General features: G+C 41.0%; 1 protein-coding gene across 2 annotated transcripts in view; it reads right to left on the reverse strand.

Annotated features, from left to right (window-relative positions):
• LOC111953069 (cadherin-13-like) overlaps positions 1–20,640 on the reverse strand; it is a 692,508-nt gene that overhangs the window by 367,575 nt on the left and 304,293 nt on the right. Inside the window, exons 5-6 of one of the 2 annotated variants that reach the window (XM_070435180.1) lie at positions 4,339–4,344; positions 3,962–4,114 (exon numbers count right to left, since the gene is read on the reverse strand). In XM_070435180.1, coding sequence (XP_070291281.1) covers positions 3,962–4,114; positions 4,339–4,344 — 159 coding nt within the window. Of the gene's footprint in view, positions 1–2,025; positions 2,173–3,961; positions 4,115–4,338; positions 4,345–20,640 lie in introns of those variants that run through there. The other variant, XM_023972160.2, reaches the window with a different exon arrangement.

The raw sequence follows: 20,640 nt of genomic DNA on the forward strand, positions 1-20,640 counted from the left end.
GTGTACACGTTCTACTATACTTGTGAGTACCAAAGTGTGTGTTGTGTGTGTGGGTGTGTGTGTGTGTGTGTGTTGTGTGGTGTGTGTGTGTGTGTGTGTGTGTGTGTGTGGTGTGTGTGTGTGTTGGTGACAGGTTTTACTATACTAGTGGGTACCAAAAGTCACCACAAGAATAGTAAACCAACAGCAATTCTGAGAAGTGCCGGTCCTCACTTGTAAAATATATTTTGACATAGGGGTTAGGTTTTACTATACTAGTGAGTACCAAAAGTCACCACAAGAATAGTAAACCAACAGCAATTCTGAGAAGTGCCGGTCCTCACTTGTAAAATACTATTTTTGACATAGGGGTTAGGTTTAGGGTTAGAATTAGGGTTAGAGCTGTGAGTTGGCAGCGCACTACATTGCTGCCTGCCATAAAATGAGGGACATTGTCTGACAGACCAAACAACCTGGACATGTCCTCTATGTTATTGTTATTGTCCATTGTATGATTATGTTTACTCTTGATTGTTGTTCTTACTGATTTCCCGTTTACAATCTTAATTATAATTTTTTTAAATTATGTTAATATAAATGTATCACTTAATCTACATTTGACAATATGTGACAATATGTGACTCATCAGGAAACTAGGCGTAAGTCTCACATCACTACTTCACAGGAGAGGCATTTGAATGTAAACATAATTTTTTTTTATCTAAGTATGTTTTTGGGCAGAAATGCCTTCTGGAACATGTAAACGTTTATGAACCTTAATAACAAACAGGTATTCCATATATATACATATATATATATATGGCATGAGGACATAGTCCAGTCAGTCTAACCTCACACAGAGACCTCTCTGGCCTGTGTGTATGTCAGCCTGAATTAGCAGCCATGTAATTATCCCTGATGTGATGCTGTTTCCGGGATTAGCTGGAAATGCAGTAATTTTGACCAGATACCACAGAATTAGGTAAAGAATGCTTCATCGCTGAAGCCACTTTATGTGGGTGTGTGTGTATATGTCTGTGTGTGTATCTTCCTGCCTGTGTGTGTGTGTGTGTGTGAATGTTTGAGAAAAGTCCTGGGAATCAATCCATGACTCATTTCCAAATTCTGAATATATTTGTGCAGTAAATTGGTATAGCAGACCAAGGAGGAGAGAGAATGTAACTATATGCCATCCTTGTAGCTATGTTTTTTCTGGATCTACTGTGACTAACAGTACAACAGCCATCCCAGCACCAAGCCTACAATTGCAACAGGTCATGTACATAAGCAACTAGTAACAACCATGAACAGCACCTTTTAATGTAAAACTCAAAACCCACACACAGTTCTTTAAACCACTGATACATGACCATCAAACACAGACAACTAGACAGGCAAACAGCCCCTTACACAAACTCATGCAGGTGGACGCAGTCACACTCCTTTATCGAAATCTAAATGTAACTGAAGTAAAATGGCAGCCTTTAATGCGTGCATGATTGCCAGTGGGGACTGAGATTGGCAAATCAGTGTGTGTGTTTATGTGTGTGTGCATGCGTGCTTGTGTGTGTGTCTGTGTGGGCGATCTTTTGTGTGTGCGTGCATGTCTGAGTGTGTAGCTGGGGAGAGCAGAGGAGGGAGATGTAAATGTCAAGTGTTGTGCTTGGCTGTGTCTTATTTGAACCCACCTGGGCCTGCTGGCTCCCTCCGCTCCTGTCTCTTTCTCAAAGCAATGCTAACCCCAGAGGCACTAGGCTAAACTAGATTCTCACAGTCTCTTTATGACTCTTTTGTCACAAAGCTCCAACTTCTGACAGATAGTGTCAAGTCACCAATGAGAGAATATGATACAATTTTCACTTAGATTCTGCTAGAAATATGCACAGTCTAGATCTGGCATCAAAGTCTGCAGCTGAAACCTAAACACATCTGCTGTGAATTTTCTCTCATTTTATGTTTCAGCCATTTTGTTGTGCATAAACGGATAAGCATCAGCTGATGGAATTAAAATGTTGGTGTTTCTTTCTGCTGTGGCAGGGTACTCACCATGTAGGAATTGATGGCCTCTCTGTCCAGCTCTTGGCTAACAGACACCTCTCCAGTCAGCGTGTTGATGGTGAACACCCCCTTTGGGTCCTGATCTGCACCCGACCCAGTCATATGGAAGATGTGGTCATCCTCCATGCCTGACGACATCACCTGGAGCAACACACAATAAAGTACAACAAATAGTCATTAGCAAACTGTCAATGCTAAACGATAACTGACTGTATTTCTCCAACTAAAAATATGGATTGTGTATTCATTACATATGTATTCAAATAAGGCAAAATCTTCCAAGCAAATGTCCCATTGACGTCAAAACATGACATATTGAGATGAGAATATGGTTTGGCCAGATGTCTAATCAGATGTGTACTCACAATAAGCTAGCAAAGGCATCAACATCCACAGGTCCCAGCAGGAGAAGGCAGGTTAGAGGAAAAAGAGATCAGAACATGTTAGATTCACACGGTACTGCACACTCACATGCTCATAAAAGGCTGCACATGTCAAACCAGTCTGCTTACAGATTGGTCCCAGATCTGTGTGTGCTGTATAACCAACTCCTATCGTTGTTGTGATGCCAAACACCAAAGAAGATGGCAAGATGGCACAAACATATCTGGGACCAGGCCACAATGTCTATACTACAGGACTATATAGTATATATACTATACAATACTATATACATGTAACTGACAAAATAATGGAACAACTTGAGTAAATGAGGGATACAAAGTTTATTTAAAGCAGGTGCTTCCACACAGGTGTGGTTCTCGAGTTAATTATGCATTTAACATCTCATCATGCTTAGGGTTATGTATAAAAAATCCTGGGTAGTGTCACGACTCCGACCGAGGCAGGCTCTCCTTCCCGTTCGGGTGGCGCTCGGCGGTCGTCGTCACCGGCCTATTAGCTGCCACTGATCTTTTTCTCCCCCTCCTTATGTGTTNTGTGTGTGTGTGTGTGAATGTTTGAGAAAAGTCCTGGGAATCAATCCATGACTCATTTCCAAATTCTGAATATATTTGTGCAGTAAATTGGTATAGCAGACCAAGGAGGAGAGAGAATGTAACTATATGCCATCCTTGTAGCTATGTTTTTTCTGGATCTACTGTGACTAACAGTACAACAGCCATCCCAGCACCAAGCCTACAATTGCAACAGGTCATGTACATAAGCAACTAGTAACAACCATGAACAGCACCTTTTAATGTAAAACTCAAAACCCACACACAGTTCTTTAAACCACTGATACATGACCATCAAACACAGACAACTAGACAGGCAAACAGCCCCTTACACAAACTCATGCAGGTGGACGCAGTCACACTCCTTTATCGAAATCTAAATGTAACTGAAGTAAAATGGCAGCCTTTAATGCGTGCATGATTGCCAGTGGGGACTGAGATTGGCAAATCAGTGTGTGTGTTTATGTGTGTGTGCATGCGTGCTTGTGTGTGTGTCTGTGTGGGCGATCTTTTGTGTGTGCGTGCATGTCTGAGTGTGTAGCTGGGGAGAGCAGAGGAGGGAGATGTAAATGTCAAGTGTTGTGCTTGGCTGTGTCTTATTTGAACCCACCTGGGCCTGCTGGCTCCCTCCGCTCCTGTCTCTTTCTCAAAGCAATGCTAACCCCAGAGGCACTAGGCTAAACTAGATTCTCACAGTCTCTTTATGACTCTTTTGTCACAAAGCTCCAACTTCTGACAGATAGTGTCAAGTCACCAATGAGAGAATATGATACAATTTTCACTTAGATTCTGCTAGAAATATGCACAGTCTAGATCTGGCATCAAAGTCTGCAGCTGAAACCTAAACACATCTGCTGTGAATTTTCTCTCATTTTATGTTTCAGCCATTTTGTTGTYCATAAACGGATAAGCATCAGCTGATGGAATTAAAATGTTGGTGTTTCTTTCTGCTGTGGCAGGGTACTCACCATGTAGGAATTGATGGCCTCTCTGTCCAGCTCTTGGCTAACAGACACCTCTCCAGTCAGCGTGTTGATGGTGAACACCCCCTTTGGGTCCTGATCTGCACCCGACCCAGTCATATGGAAGATGTGGTCATCCTCCATGCCTGACGACATCACCTGGAGCAACACACAATAAAGTACAACAAATAGTCATTAGCAAACTGTCAATGCTAAACGATAACTGACTGTATTTCTCCAACTAAAAATATGGATTGTGTATTCATTACATATGTATTCAAATAAGGCAAAATCTTCCAAGCAAATGTCCCATTGACGTCAAAACATGACATATTGAGATGAGAATATGGTTTGGCCAGATGTCTAATCAGATGTGTACTCACAATAAGCTAGCAAAGGCATCAACATCCACAGGTCCCAGCAGGAGAAGGCAGGTTAGAGGAAAAAGAGATCAGAACATGTTAGATTCACACGGTACTGCACACTCACATGCTCATAAAAGGCTGCACATGTCAAACCAGTCTGCTTACAGATTGGTCCCAGATCTGTGTGTGCTGTATAACCAACTCCTATCGTTGTTGTGATGCCAAACACCAAAGAAGATGGCAAGATGGCACAAACATATCTGGGACCAGGCCACAATGTCTATACTACAGGACTATATAGTATATATACTATACAATACTATATACATGTAACTGACAAAATAATGGAACAACTTGAGTAAATGAGGGATACAAAGTTTATTTAAAGCAGGTGCTTCCACACAGGTGTGGTTCTCGAGTTAATTATGCATTTAACATCTCATCATGCTTAGGGTTATGTATAAAAAATCCTGGGTAGTGTCACGACTCCGACCGAGGCAGGCTCTCCTTCCCGTTCGGGTGGCGCTCGGCGGTCGTCGTCACCGGCCTATTAGCTGCCACTGATCTTTTTCTCCCCCTCCTTATGTGTTCATTGGTTACACCTGTATTCAGCGACCCCGCTGAAATCTAATTAGCGTAATAAAAACGTTACCATCAAAATCCGTCAGTTTAAACTAGAGATATCATTTTCTTGCAGTGGATGCATCTCAATCCACCACATCTGCGGTAAAAGATGACAGAGCTAGAGCGATGTTTGTCAGACCATAAGACATTCCGGAAATCGGTCTTTTCACAACGTCGTCTGTAGCGTCCGAATGACCCCTCTATGGAAAATGAGACTCTCACAATGGTGTTCTCGGTTTTGCTCTACAACCCCCCACAAGCATTTTGGAACATGTCTGAAGTTGATGCAGCCGATCTGACAATTTCTGTCTGTAGCGTCCGAACAGTTTGGGCTACACACTAATATGACCTCTGTGGAAAGGTGAGACTCTCATGAACACGTACATGTCAGTTGTTCCATGTAGTGAATCTGTTATTCAAATGTGTTTGTATGGGCTAATAGCAGTAAAGCCAAATTAAACATTTTAGCAAATACTTTTTTACATTTCTTTTTTATACTTCAAGGGGAGTTACAGTACATGTACATATATTAATTTAAAATACATTTACACTGTGTCCTTCAAACCACAAGGAAAACAATGGGTGGTTAATTAATTTCAAACACAGATTAATGTTCTGCCGATTGACATTTTTCCCAAAATATTGTTGATTTCCTTTATCCCATAGATGCTGTACAATAGAACATGTGTTTTGAGGACAGAGTTACCATTTTAAAATAATTTTGAGAGTCCATYATGTGTCACGTTCCTGACCTTATTTCCTTTGTTTAGTCTTTGTTTAGTTGGTCAGGACGTGAGCTGGGTGGGTGTAGTCTATGTTATGTGTTTCTTTGTTTAGGTTTGTCTTATTGGCCTGATATGGTTCTCAATCAGAGGCAGGTGTTTTACGTTGTCTCTGATTGGGAACCATATTAAGGTAGCCTGTTTTTACTGTTGGTTTGTGGGTGATTGTTCCTGTTCGTGTGTTCCTGGTTTTTCTATGTTCACWAGTTCSGGACTGTAGCTTCGTTGGTTTTCGTCTGTTTATTGTTTTGTTCATATTGAGAAGTATTCTATAAAATTATGGATACGTACCACGCTGCGCTTTGGTCCTCCTCTCCTTCTACCGACGAAAGCCGTTACATGATGTCCATGATGAGAGTCTAATTTAGTTGCTACTCAAGTCACATGGCACACAAAGAAAACACATACAGCACATGTATGTATAGGCCAAGTGTAGTCCTGTGTCTATTTGTGTACAAGGAAGGCAGCATTTCAAGGTCATCTGTTGTTCCCGTATAGACACTGTGCTAATCCGCTGGTGGGGTTTGCTATTTAGAGCCATTGACGTCCAGAGCCTTATAGGTCTAAGAGGAAATCCAACTGGGCCAGTGTAATCCCTGCAACAAATCTACAGCTTGTTTCAGCACTTCCCAGTGGAGAAGACAGGGGAGCAATGGATCTGCTGACTTCTACAGGTTTCAGAAATACAAACAATAGATCCGTTTTCAATCAGACTGCCTCCTGGAGTTAGTCTGGGGGGCGATGGATAAAGGAAGTTTTTAAACGTGTGTTGGTTTTCAAAGCCGAAGGTTACCATTATTTAGGACATTTAAGCAAGTTGCCTTTTTCAGGGGCATGTTCATTTTATCAAACAATCTCTGATCCCTACCAACACTTTCTTTCAGCACTCCACCACATTGCTTTCAGCACTCCACCACATTGCTTTCAGCACTCCACCACATTGCTTTCAGCACTCCACCACATTGCTTTCAGCACTCCACCACATTGCTTTCAGCACTCCACCACATTGCTTTCAGCACTCCACCACATTGCTTTCAGCACTCCACCACATTGCGGCCCAGTCCAGTGGCAACCTAAGCCGTATATCTCATAGGGCTGTGAATCATTGATGTTGGCCATTTTCATCATGAACTTTAGTCCTAAGTCACCTAAGTGTGACTTTTTGGATAAGTGTGTGCCTCCATCTCCACTACGGACGCAGAAGGAGCCATGCTCCACAGTGGGGGTACATGGCCCCTCCCCTCTGCCTTCACCTCTCAGGGAGCTAGAAGGTCATGTCTAATGAGAGAGTGCTTCAAGTGTTCCTGGGGACTAGGGCTAAAACGCAGCCTTTCTACTCTCACTTGAAAGTGCATCTGGTATGAGGCCAGCATTCTGAGCTAGGCTCCTTCTCCTTTCTTTTCAACCCTCTCTCTCTCTCTCTCATTTCACCCACCCACTATCTTTCCTCTCCGAGACTGGGTACATTGCACGTTCCACAGGCCCTCACTACTCCCTCTGTTCTCGCGCTCTCCCTCTGTGCATCTCGTTTGAAGTAGCAAAACGTCAGACTCTCAACAGTCCCAAGCAACTGGAGTATGTGGGAGAAGAAACTACAGCACCTACTCTTCATTCAGCCTTCATACATTATGTAGTACCCTTCTCTTCCTCCTCCTCCTCCTCCTCCTCCTCCTCCTTCTCCTGTTCCCTCGTGTGGGATGCTACCGTTCTCTAGATAGGCTCTGTACTGGCCTTCGAAGAGTCCTGTGAGATGTTGCTAAGGGAGTGATTCTCTTGTAGAATACCAAGTTTACCCTTTTTTCTCATACACAGTAGCTACACTAAACACACACAGCCAGCGACTGCAATAGATAGAAATTTAAAACAGTTATTAGGTACGCAGAGAAACCCTGCAGAGTGAGTGGTAAACTGGGTCACATGAAAAAAGGACCCAATATGTAGTCAGAGTTTGCTCATGTAACATCTTAATGAAGTAGCTATACAGGCAGTGGGGAAGGTGAGTGACAATGGGGCAATAAGTTGAGATGAATAGCAACAGGAAGTGTCATGAGGAGTTTAAAGGGTGTGTGGAGGGGGAGTGTGATCCTCTGAGCTGCTGCTGTGGCGATTCATTTCACACACATGCACGCACGTGCGCAAAAACACACACACACACACACACACACACACACACACACACCCAAACCCAATTGGCCCTCTCCATAGTCTTGACAATCCCTGTGTGGGAGCTCTAGTGGGAGAAGCTCACATATTTCTATCACCTCTCATAACCATTGCAGCCAACATGAAAGAGTGCAGGGCTCTTGCTGTAACCTGCTGATGACAAGGGTGTGTGGATCCTCTCTCCATCTCCACACAACACAACAAGAGAAGAGAAGAGAAGAGAAGAGGAGGAGGGAGCTCTACACCATTGGAGCACTTTGCAGTAGTCTCCTGATAAGCTCTGGTTGGATGAATGCTAAATCTTTTCAAGTGCAATGTTGTGCATCACGCCAGTCCAAACCCATATGAAGGCTTGACTGTACACCTGCCTGTGAGATCTAAAGTATGCTAATGCATGATGGCTCAGTCCACCAGCACTGTAAGACACTTCACTGACTGTAGATGAAATTCTGCCACTTAGAATATTGGGCAAGGTGAAGTTTCCAGTAGCCTGAAAGTCAACAACAACTTGGGGCAAACAAGGCAAATGAGGAAACACAGACAGAGACGTAGAGACCACTCACACACTCCCAGTCTCAGAGAGTGTCTTTCCGTGTCAGGGAAGAGTGGAGATGCAGTCTCTCCAGTGAGCAAACAGATTGCACCAAGATGTTCCCAAGGAGCTCTTCACAGCTCTGGAATATATTCAGAACATAACAGGAGCCACACAAGGAGTAACTCTCTGGTTGCATAATAGGGTCATCAGTGGCAGGCAGATGGAGAGATATTCTGCAGTGCTTCAGATATTCTAACAAAGTCAAAGCAGCAGCTGATAATAGCAATCAGAGGCTAAGAACAGCCTGATTGTCTTCCCACTCTGCTGGTAATTAGCAGAAAGTATCTGGAGGGGCCCCTGGTCCCTGGGCCTCCTGATCCCCCCTGGCCTTTAAGGTGGTGATGAGCCTCGTCCTCGTTGCACAATGTCCATCCGCTCACATCAGTGGGGAAACAATGGGACAATTAGTGCCTCTGATTGGCTGTTAAGTCCTCGCTAAAGGATATCAGCCAAGGTGTAGGTGGAGGTGAGGAACTTTCAGGCTAAGATGAAAATGTGACAAAAGACAGTGTTAACTATTTTGCGCAAAGAAAGTTAAAGGTACTGTAAGCTTCAGTAAATACAGTGAAGTTATTACTATGAAGACACAGGCTGATCCACTCAGTCTGAATTAAGCAGTATACAGCATATACTGTAGTCTCTGATAGTGAAAGTCCTACTGCTCTCCCTGCAAGGTAACCATCAGAGCATTCACAAGAGAAGAACTCTATGTATATTCAATAAAACTGGAGCCTTTAATTTGTACATTTCTGTCACACCCTGATCTGTTTCACCTGTCCCTGTGCTTGTCTCCACCCCCTCCAGGTGTCACCCATCTTCCCCATTATCCACTGGGTATTTATACCTGTGTTTTCTGTCTGTCTGTGCCAGTTTGTCTTGTTTTCTCAAGTCAACCAGCGTGTTACTCCGTGCTCCTGCTTTTTCCTTTTCTCTGTTTTTTGCTAGTCCTCACAGTTTTGACCCTTGCCTGCCTTGACTCTGATCCTGCCTGCCTGACCATACTGCTGGCCCTGACCTCAAGCCTGCCTGCCACTCTGTACCTCCTGGACTCTGACCTTGTTATGATCTATTGCCTCTCCACAAACATTTTCTTGCCTGCCCCTTGGATATTAATCAATATCAGAGACTCGAATCATCTGCCTCTCGTGTCTGCATCTGGGTCTTGCCCTGTGCCCCTATACATTTCTATCATTCCTCACCATCCTGACCAGCTTCCTTCCTTTTCTTCCAGTTCCTTCCATCTTTCACTATTTTGCTCAGTCTTTTCTCAATATCACAAATAATCATACCGTTCTGATTGAGATGTTTCTCTGAATGCATTACTGTGAACTCAAAGTTTCAATGTGACCATTAATAGAGTTATCTAGGAAACAAAATATCAAATTCATAAAATAGCTCTAAATATGAAGTTGATAGCAATAACAGTGGTGTCATGACGTTGCCCTTTCTGGGTGTAGATCGTGCCCAACGTAAACGGACATTTTCTCTGGCCCACATCGTAGAATATGCATATAATTTACAGATTAGGATAGAAAACACTCCAAAGTTTCCAAAACTGTCAAAATATTGTCTGTGAGTATAACAATACTTATTCTGCAAGCGAAACCCTGAGAAAATGTAACCCGGAAGTGATATATATATTTTTTAAACTGTGTTTCCTGGCCCGTCTAACCTCCATTTAAAGGGGTATCAACCAAATTCCTTTTCCAATGGCTTCCTCAGGCTGTGACCAGGCTATAGACATAGTTTAAGGCTTTTATTTTGAAAAATTAATGAGTTTTTTCAAAAGTAGTCAGGTGTCCTCTGAATATTTCCTGCGCGCGAGAGAGGGACACCCCATTTTCCCTTTGTCTCTTAAAACCTTTTGTCAATAGGGGAGCGCTATTTTCACTTTGTAAAAAATCGTGCCCAAATTAAACTGCCTCGTACTCAATTCTTGCTCGTACAATATGCATATTATTATTACTATTGGATAGAAAACACTCTCTAGTTTCTAAAACCGTTTGAAATATATCTATGAGTAAAACAGAACTCATTTTGCAGCAAACTTCCTGTCAGGAAGTGAAAAATCTGAAATCGAGGCTCTGTTCCAGGGCCTTCCTATTAATTTGCCTGAAATCTATGGATCTACATGCACTGCATACGCCTTCCACTAGATGTCAAAGGCAGTGAGAGGTGGAATGGGGTGTCTAGCTTGATCTGAGGCCGAACAAGAGCTTTTGGAATGACGTGTCTGGAATTTTCATTGTCTTGGAAGGCGCGAGAAGGAACCCTAGATTGCGTTCTGAAAAGCTTTCGGTATAGACGTTAGATATCTCCGGCTCTGATTTTATTTGATATATGTGATAAAAACATCATAAAGTAGTTATTTTAAACCGAGTTATATCAGTTTATTGAACGTTTATTGCGATTTTCGGAATTTTCTTTTCTTTGCGTTATGTGAAGTTGTGCACGTTTGCGCCACATGGCTAGCTTTGGTTGCTAATTCGACAGGAGAAGAGGACATTCTACAACCAAACAACGATTATTCTGGACAAAGGACTCCTTGTACAAGATTCTGATGGAAGCTCAGCAAAAAGTAAGAACAATTTATGATGTTATTTCGTATTTCTGTTGAAAATGTTTAGTCATATTTTCCGCCCTTATTTTGGGCGCTGTCTCGCTATAACGTAAGCTGTATGTCGTACTAAAGTTATTTWAAAAAATCTAACACAGCGGTTGCATTAAGAACTAGTGTATCTTTCATTTGCTGTACAACATGTATTTTTTAGTAAAGTTTATGATGAGTTKTTTGATTAGATTAGGTGACTGTCCAAGATTTCTCCGAACAATTTTGTGCATTTTGACTACGTATTCACATTGTAAAACCACGATTTGTACCGCTAAATATGCACATTTTCGAACAAAACATATAAGTATTGTGTAACATGATGTTATAGGACTGTCATCTGATGAAGTTTGTCAACGTTAGTGAATAATTTTATATCTTTTGCTGTTTTTTTGCAATCGCTACCTTTGCGGTGAATGAATGCGGTTGTGTGGTTGGCTATTGTGGTAAGCTAATATAATGCTATATTGTGTTTATCTTTCATTTGCTGTACAGCATGTATTTTTCATAAATGTTTTATGATGAGTATTTATGTATTTCACGTTGCTCTCTGTAATTATTCCGGCTGCTTTGATGATATTTTTTTATGGTAGCTGCAATGTAAAACTATGATTTATACCTCAAATATGCACATTTTCGAACAAAACATAGATTTATTGTATAACATGTTATAAGACTGTCATCTGATGAAGTTGTTTCTTGGTTAGTGACTAATTATATCTCTATTTGGTCGGTTTTGTGATAGCTACCTATGCGGTAAAAAAATTGTGAAAATATGCGGTTGAGTCTTTTGCTATTGTGGTTAGCTAATGGAAATACATATTGTGTTTTCGCTGTAAAACATTTTAAAAATCGGAAATGATGGCTGGATTCACAAGATGTGTATCTTTCATTTGGTGTCTTGGACTTGTGATTTCATGATATTTATATGTTAGTATTTACTTGTGGCGCTATGCTAGGCTATGCTAGTCAGCTTTTTTACTGATGAGGATGCTCCCGGATCCGGGATGGTGACTCGTGAGAAGTTAATGAATAGGTTATGGTCTGGGTGAAATATTATCGATTACGTTTGTTAAAAACAACCTGAGGATGGATTATAAAAAACATTTGACATGTTTCTACGACCATTACGGATACTTTTTGGAATTCGTCGAACGGAACACGGCTTTGGTTTTCTCAACATAATGCGCAACCCAAATTGCGTTTTTTTTGGTGATAAAAGTAATATATATCGAACAAAAATAACATTTGTTGTGTAACTGGGAGTCTCGTGAGTGCAAACATCCGAAGATTATCTAAGGTAAGCGATTAATTTTATTGCTTTTCTGACTTTCGTGAGTCACTATCACTATCACTCCTAAACCCAGGTTTTGTTATCTCAGGTCATAAATTCATGGCAGAGACTCTCTCCCCCTGGTCATGCAGAAAGAGAGGGAGAGAGCACAGAGAGAGAACAAAGAACTTCACTTGGCCAAACTCCTAAATCCCGAAAATTAAACAATATCGCTACTTTTGAGAATGTGGGAAGGGTCCGTGGACAGTTATGACGAGTGTGTTTCATTTGGTGATCTCATGAAGGACAGGAAACACACATAACTGTATCTCCTAAAGTGTACATTTCCCCGCTGTCAGTTTTACATCTAAATATTGTGAAACGTATGGGATTAAACATGAAACTATTTGTGAAAAGATGTAATGTGACGTTAACATAACATTCTAAATGAGTGTATGGACTTTCATATAAAGATGAACTTGTCAGTGGCCACGCCCACATGAGCATTGACATTACGTGGGCGTCATGGACCACCCTTTCTCTATAAAACCCACTCCTGATGAAATTCACACCAGACCAAGTAAACCCCGGTGTAAGCTAAGGTTGCAAATGGTTGAATTTCTAAGACCAAAACATGCCGGGTGACGCTGGTGTGTGAAGTGGTTTAAACTACAACTCTACCAAAGGACAAGACCATACCACGTGGAGCATTGGCTACACGGCTGGAAATGGTTAAACTCTGAGACTATCCATCCCTACAGAATAAGAGCAACTCTTAGACGTATAATTACTAGTCTGCAGCTAGAAATTACGTAAATCTAGGACAAGAATACAGACAACAGCAGAAGAACATATTCTATGAGAACGTTTCTGAATGGTACTCTAAAGGATCCATTCTAATAACCACAAAATACTTTGATCTTCGGGGAAACACAACCAGAGAGACTCTGTTGACTCTCTCCAGCAGACAGACTGGATTCCAACAGAGAAGATAACAACAACTAAGGGGCGTAAATATAAATGTATTTTTGAATAAGCGGTCGTTCATGTAAAGTATTAGCAATTTCTATGAGTGTAGTAATCCTCGATGAGTTTCCCGCTCTTGAACTACACACCTCTTTTCTTTTGTCTACCAAGCCGTCATATCGGCTTTGCCCACTAGGGACTTTTTCTTTGTATCATTGTTAGCTTCCCAATGTGTAATATTTATGTATTTCTGTGATTTGATTAGTTAGTAAATAAAAAGAATTGCCAATTTGTATATGGCGGATTCATAATGTATGCTAGGGTTTGTGCAGATAACCAATAATTGTACGACGTTTGGAACAAGGTAATAATAATACATTAATGAGTGACTAATCGATCAGATATTAACATTTTTGAAGATATATTCGGAAAATTATAGCTATGTAAATCAACATTTTCCGTGGTGCCCTGACTTCCTAGTTAATTAAGTTTACATGATTAGTTTAATCACGTAATAATAATTACACATACAGAATTGATTTGATAAAATAACAGTCTTCACATTTAATGATAGTAGACACGACAGTGTTCAGAGCGATAACACCTTTGTTATGCTGTAAAGTGCAAGGTGAGTACTCATATATATTACATCTCCCATAAGCCACCACAAGGCCAATGTCTTACTGGGAGTGCAAGCCAGGGAAATCTGCTCTTTATTGCTTTTCCCCTTCTTCAAGCTCATCTCATCAAAATGGATTTCACGTCACTTTGATTCATCTGGGGATCTGTATTAGAGGCTGTGTGAGACAGTTTAGACTAGCATTGGCACTTTTCACTATAAAAGTGATGATTAACATGTAGAAAAACAGAAGGGAAGAAAGGGTGGGATTCCTCCCCTACAGTCATCCTAACACAATTAACACAATCAATTAGACAAAATGAACAAGGCCCCAGGCACCAAGCCGGCGCACTGAGCAAACCGCCTGGACAACCACTTCCTGTTCAGCTCTGGAATAGTTCTAATAAATGGTAGCTAACTACACTCCTAGAAAGAAAGAGAAAGAGAAAGAGAGAGAAATGGAGAGAGACGCCGAAAGATACAGAGTGTGTGTATTCAGAATGAACAAAGTGCTCCTCTATTATTTTGCTGAGTTAGAGCAGGATACTGGTATTGGTATTTTGATATTTTATTAGGATCCCCATTAGCTGTAGCAAAATCAGCAACTACTCTTCCTGGGGTCCACACAAAACATGAAACTTGACACAATACAGAACATTAATACACAACAGCTCAAGGACAGAACTACATATATAAAATAAATACAAAAGGCACACGTAGCCTACATATCAATGCTGCAATACACACAAACTATCTAGGTCAAATAAGGCTGAGACGTTGTGCCGTGAGGTGTTACTTTATCWGTTTTTTTGAGCAATATGAGATGGAACGGAGTTCCATGCAATAATGGCTTCATATATTACCTTATGCTTTCTTGGGGCCTGTGAAAAGACCCCTGGTGGCATGTCTGGTGGGGTAAGTGTGTGTGTGTCAGAGCTGTGTGTAAGTTGACGATGCTAACAAGTTGGGATTTTCAACACAATGTTTCATATAAAAAGAAGAAGTGARTCAACTCTTTACCAAGAGACTGGCATGCATAGTATTTATATCAGCCCTCTGATTACAATAAAGATCAAGACAGGCCGCTCTGTTCTGGGCCAGCTGCAGCTTAACTAGGTTGTTCCTTGCAGCACTCGACCACACGACTGGACAATAATCAAGATAAGACAAAACTACAGCCTGCAGGTCTTGCATCTATTTATTACAGACAGACATCTCCCCATCTTTACAACSTTTGAATCTATGTTTTGACCATAGCAGTTTAAAATCTAAGGTAACGCCTTGTAATTTAGTCTCCTCAACTTGTTTAACAGCCACACCATTCAGTACAAGATTAAGCTGAGGTCTAGAACTTAGGGAATGATTTGTACCAAATACACTGCTCTTAGTTATAGAGATGTTCAGGACCAGTTTATTACTGGCCGCCCATTCCAAAACAGACTGCAACTATTTGTTAAGGAATTCAGTGACTTTATTAGCTGTGATTGCTAATGCATATATTGTTGAATCATCAGCATAAATGAACACACACGATCGGTTTAATGCCAGTGGCAGGTCATTGGTTAAAATAGAAAAGAGGGCCTAAAGAGCTGCCCTGCGGTACACCACACTTTACAAGTTTGCCATTAAAGAATCTTCCATTAAATAAAACCCTTTGAGTTCTATTAGATAGATAGCTCTCAATTCACGATATGGCAGAGGTTGAAAAGCCATACCACATACAAAACCATTCAAAAGTTTGGGGTCACATAGATATGTGCTTGTTTTTGAAAGAAAAGCACATTTTTTGTCCATTAAAATAACATCAAATTGATCAGAAATACAGTGTAGACATGATTAATGTTGTAAATGACTATTGTAGCTGGAAACAGCTGATGTTTTATGGAATATCTACATAGGCATACAGAGGCCCATTATCAGCAACCATCACTCCTGTGTTCCAACGGCACGTTGTGTTAGCTAATCCAAGTTTATCATTTTAAAATGCTAATTGATCACTAGAAAACCTTTTTGCAATTATGTTAGCACAGCTGAAAACTGTTGTTCTGATTAAAGAAGCAATAAAACTGTCCATCTTTAGACTGGTTGAGTATCTGGCGAATCAGCATTTGTGGGTTCGACTACAGGCTCAAAATGGTCAGAAACAAGACTTTCTTCTGACTTTCTTCAGACTTTCTTCTGAAACTCATCAGTCTATTGTTGTTCTGAGAAACGAAGGCTATTCCATGTGAGAAATTGCCAAGACACTGAAGATCTGGTACAACGCTGTGTACTACTCCCTTCACAGAAAAGCGCAAACTGGCTCTAACCAGAATAGATAGAGGAGTGGGAGGCCCCGGTGCACAACTGAGCAAGAGGACAAGTACATTAGAGTGTCTAGTTTGAGAAACAGACTCCTCACAAGTCCTCAAATGACAGCTTCATTAAATAGTACCCGCAAAACACCAGTCTCGTCACCATGCTGAACAGTACAGCTCCCACAATCTTCTTATTATGAATTTCTTTCATTAGTCATTTGTGTCTGTGCAGTACATGTTGAGTGCACTTCTCTATAAGCAATGCTGGAAGTATGTTGTTAATTTGTTTACATGGAAATAGCATTGTATTTGGTCAAGAACAAAAAAAATGCTAAGTGCTGGCAGGAAGCTTATAGGTCTGCTGTTAGAACCAGTAAAGGCCTCTTTATTACTCTTGGGCAGCAGAATTACTTTTGCTTCCCTCCAGGCCTGAGGACAAAGACTTTCCTCTTGGCTCAGMTAAAGATATGACAGATAGGAGTGGCTATAAAGTCAACTACCATCTTCAGTAGCTTTCCATYAAATTTGTCATGCCAGGAGGTTTGTCATTATTGATCAGTAACAAAATAAAATCCACCTCTCCCACACTAACTTCACAAAATTAAAACTTGCAATGTTTTTCTTTCATTTTTTTGTTGTTGCATGGATACGATGGCTAACTGTTCGATGTTGGCATTTCCCACTTTGCCAATGAAGTAATCATTAAAATAATTAGCAATATCAAATGGTTTTGTGATGAACAAGCCATCTGATTCAATGAAATATGGAGTTGAATGTCTTTCTGCCCAGAATTTKATTTAAAGTACTCCAAAGTTTTTTTCCATCATTCATTATATCATTGATCTTGGCTTCATAATAGAGTTTCTTCTTCTTTTTGTAGAATTTAGTCAAATAATTTCTCAATTTGCAGTAAGACAATCAGTCAGATGTGTAGCCAGACTTATTAGCCACTCGTTTTGCTCCATCTCTTTCAACCATACAGTTTTTTAATTCCTCATTAATCCATGAAATTTAACAGTTCTAACAGTCAGTTTCTTAACAGGTGCATGTTGTTCAATAATTGGAAGAAGCAATTTCATAAATGAATAAAGTGCAGCATCTGGATGCTCCTTATTAATCAGACCAACAAATATTTTTAACATCATCCACATAAATCACAGCAAAATATTTTTTATGATCTCTTATACAATATTTTAAGGCCAGCTTTTGGAACTTTCCTGGATATAGCCACTATATTGTGATCACTGCATCCAATAGGTACGGATATAGCTTTAGAACAAATTTCTAAAGTGTTAGTAAAACTGTGATCGAAACATGTGGATAATCTTGTTCCTGTAGTGTTTGTAAACAACCTGGTAGGTTTATTAATAACCTGAACATGATTACAGGCACTGGTTACAGTGAGAAGCTTCCTCTTGAGCGGACAGCTTTGATGAAAACCAGTCAATATTCAGGTCCCCAAGAAAGTAGACGTCTCTGTTTACATACACTATCAAGAAATTCACACATATTATTTAGATACTCCCCTAAAGAAAAGGCTTTAGATGTGCCAAGTCAACCTGCAACCACAACACTTCAATAACACTAATCCTCTCTCAGCATTACAGGGATTTGGCTCTGAGTATATACAGCAACATCTCCCCCATAAGCAGTTCTGTCTCTTCTATAGATGTTGTATCTTTGTACTTCTACTGCTGTATCATCAAATAAATGATCTAAATGAGTCTCACAAATGGCTTATATATGAAAGTTATCGGATGTTAGCAAGTTATTGATTTCATGAACCTTATTTCTAAGGCTACATATATTAATATGGGCTATTTTCAGCAATTTCCTGGGTAGCTTATCAGAGATAGACATATGGAAAAGAGCAAACAAAGCAAGAGAAAAAATATACATTTTAGCAGTCCATTAATCACTTGGTGTGTGTGTGCTGTGGGGTTGAATCTACGAACCCATAGGCTTGGCTCTCTCATCCCTTCCAGGCTTCTGGGAGAGAGGGAGGGTGGACAATGAGCCTGTCATAACAGATGTAAGCAATGTCCCCACGTGCTCTAGAAGCTTTCACAGCTGGGATAAGTTCTTTCCTCTTCTGGCGCACAGCTTTAGGATAGTCCTCGTTGAGGAAGATATACCTTCCTCTCAAGTTCTTGGCTTTTTTCAGAACAGCTACCTTGTCCTTGAACCTCAGGAACTTGACCACTATCGGCCTGGGCCTGTCACCTGGGCCGGTGGTGGGTTTTCCAGTCCTGTGGGAGCGTTCCACCTCAATTTCTGAGAGATCATTTCCCTCAGACTCCGTCCAGGTTTCATGTGGAGATTTTGCAATTCCGTCCACAGCACATTATTCCGCCTTGATTGTCCCTCGAGATAGTCTGAATTAACCGTCATTGTTATCATGGATTCACACACAAAACTGATATCCTCTCTCAATGACATACAGATTGCTGTCATCTTACCATTCTTCTTTTTCAACTCATCGAGCTGAACCTGGGAGAACTGCAAACTGTTTTTCAGGTCCTGGACCTCACGTCTCCTTCCTGAGTGGTATGACGACTGCGTGGTCCCWTGGTGTTTATACTGGCGTACTATTGCTTGTACAGATGAACGTGGTACATTCAGGCGTTTGGAAATTTTCTCAAGGATGAACCAGACTTGTGGAGGTCTACAAWTTTTTTTCTGAGGTCTTGGCTGATTTCTTTTGATTTTCCCATGATGTCAAGCAAAGAGTCACTGAGTTTGAATGTAGGCTTTGAAATACCTCCACAGGTACACCTCCAATTGACTCAAATATGTCAATTAGCCTATCAGAAGCTTCTAAAGCCATGACATCATTTTTTGGAATTTTCCAAGCTGCTTAAAGGCACAGTCAACTTAGTGTATGTAAACTTCTGACCCATTGGAATTGTGATACAGTGAGTTATAAGTGAAATAATCTGTCTGTAAACAATTGATGGAAAAATTACTTGCGACATGCACAAAGTAGATGTCCTAACCGACTTGCCAAAACTATAATTTGTTAACAAGAAATTAGTGGAGTGGTTGAAAAACAAGTTTTAATGACTGCAACCTAAGTGTATGTGAACTTCCGACTTCAACTGTAGGTATTCCTCTTGTCCAGATGGGAGAGGGCAGTGTGCAGTGTGATGGCGATTGCATCGTCTGTAGATATATTGGGGCGGTAAGCAAATTAAAGTGTGTCTACAGTGTTGGTTAAGGTAGAGGGAATGTGATCCTTAACTAGTCTCTCAATATCACTTCATGATGACAGAAGTGAGTGCTACGTGGCGATAGTAATTTAGTTCAGTTACCTTTGCTTTGTTGGGTACAGGAACAATTGTGGAGTTCTTGAAGCAAGTGGGGACGGCAGACTGGGATAAGGAGATATTGAATATGTCTGTAAACACACCAGCCAGTTGGTCTGCGCATGCTCTGAGGACACGACTAGGGATGCCGTCTGGGCCGGCAGCCTTACGAGGGTTAACACGCTTAAATGTCTTACACACATCGGCCACGGAGAAGGAGAGCCCACAGTCCTTGGTAGCGGGCCGCGTCGGTGGTACTGTGTTATCCTCAAAGCGGGTGAAGAAGCTGTTTAGCTGTCCGGAATCAAGACAACGTTATCCGTGATGTGCCTGGTTTTCCCTTTGTAGTTCGTGATTGTCTGTAGACCCTGCCACATACATCTCATGTCTGAACCGTTGAATTGCGACTCCACTTTGTCTCTATACTGACGTTTTGCCTATTTGATTGCCTTACGGAAGGCATAACTACACTGTTTGTATTCGGCCATATTCCCAGTACCATGCCACGGTTAAATGCGGTGGTTCTCGCTTTCAGCTTTGCACAAATGCTGCCATCTGTCAGAGCTGTGTCACATTGCCATACCCAGAACGCGGTTACTATGTTCTCAGAATATACAATATCAATGTTTTAGGCACGTTTCATGTGACGTTGCAGGAACATTCATGTGTTCAGTTTTCGGTTGTCATCTGGCACATTCTCATCAATGATAGAATGACATAAACTCTACTGTGGAAAGTCTGCACATCAGAGGTATCGGATTCACATGGAATTGTTGTTTAATTCAAATGTTTGAATATGAAATTATTTGTGAAGAGATTAAATGTAATTTTAGCTTCCAAATGAGAGATTTGGGTTTTCATAAGTTTAGGGCTCTGCTCAACCAGTGGCCCGCCCCTGTGAAGAGACATGGGTTATAAACTTTTCAGACACACCCTTCTCCCTCCACTATATAAGCCATTGACGAAAATGTACTTCCTGTTCCGAGGATGTGAGGATGAGGACGACGGTCCTATGTAGAATGGTCTCAGATAAATGTCCAACTAATAGACTAGCAAGACCTCAGCATGAAGCTTTGGGATGGACTGGT

This window comes from Salvelinus sp. IW2-2015, linkage group LG26 (assembly GCF_002910315.2).
Source record: "Salvelinus sp. IW2-2015 linkage group LG26, ASM291031v2, whole genome shotgun sequence".
NCBI lineage: Eukaryota > Metazoa > Chordata > Actinopteri > Salmoniformes > Salmonidae > Salvelinus > Salvelinus sp. IW2-2015.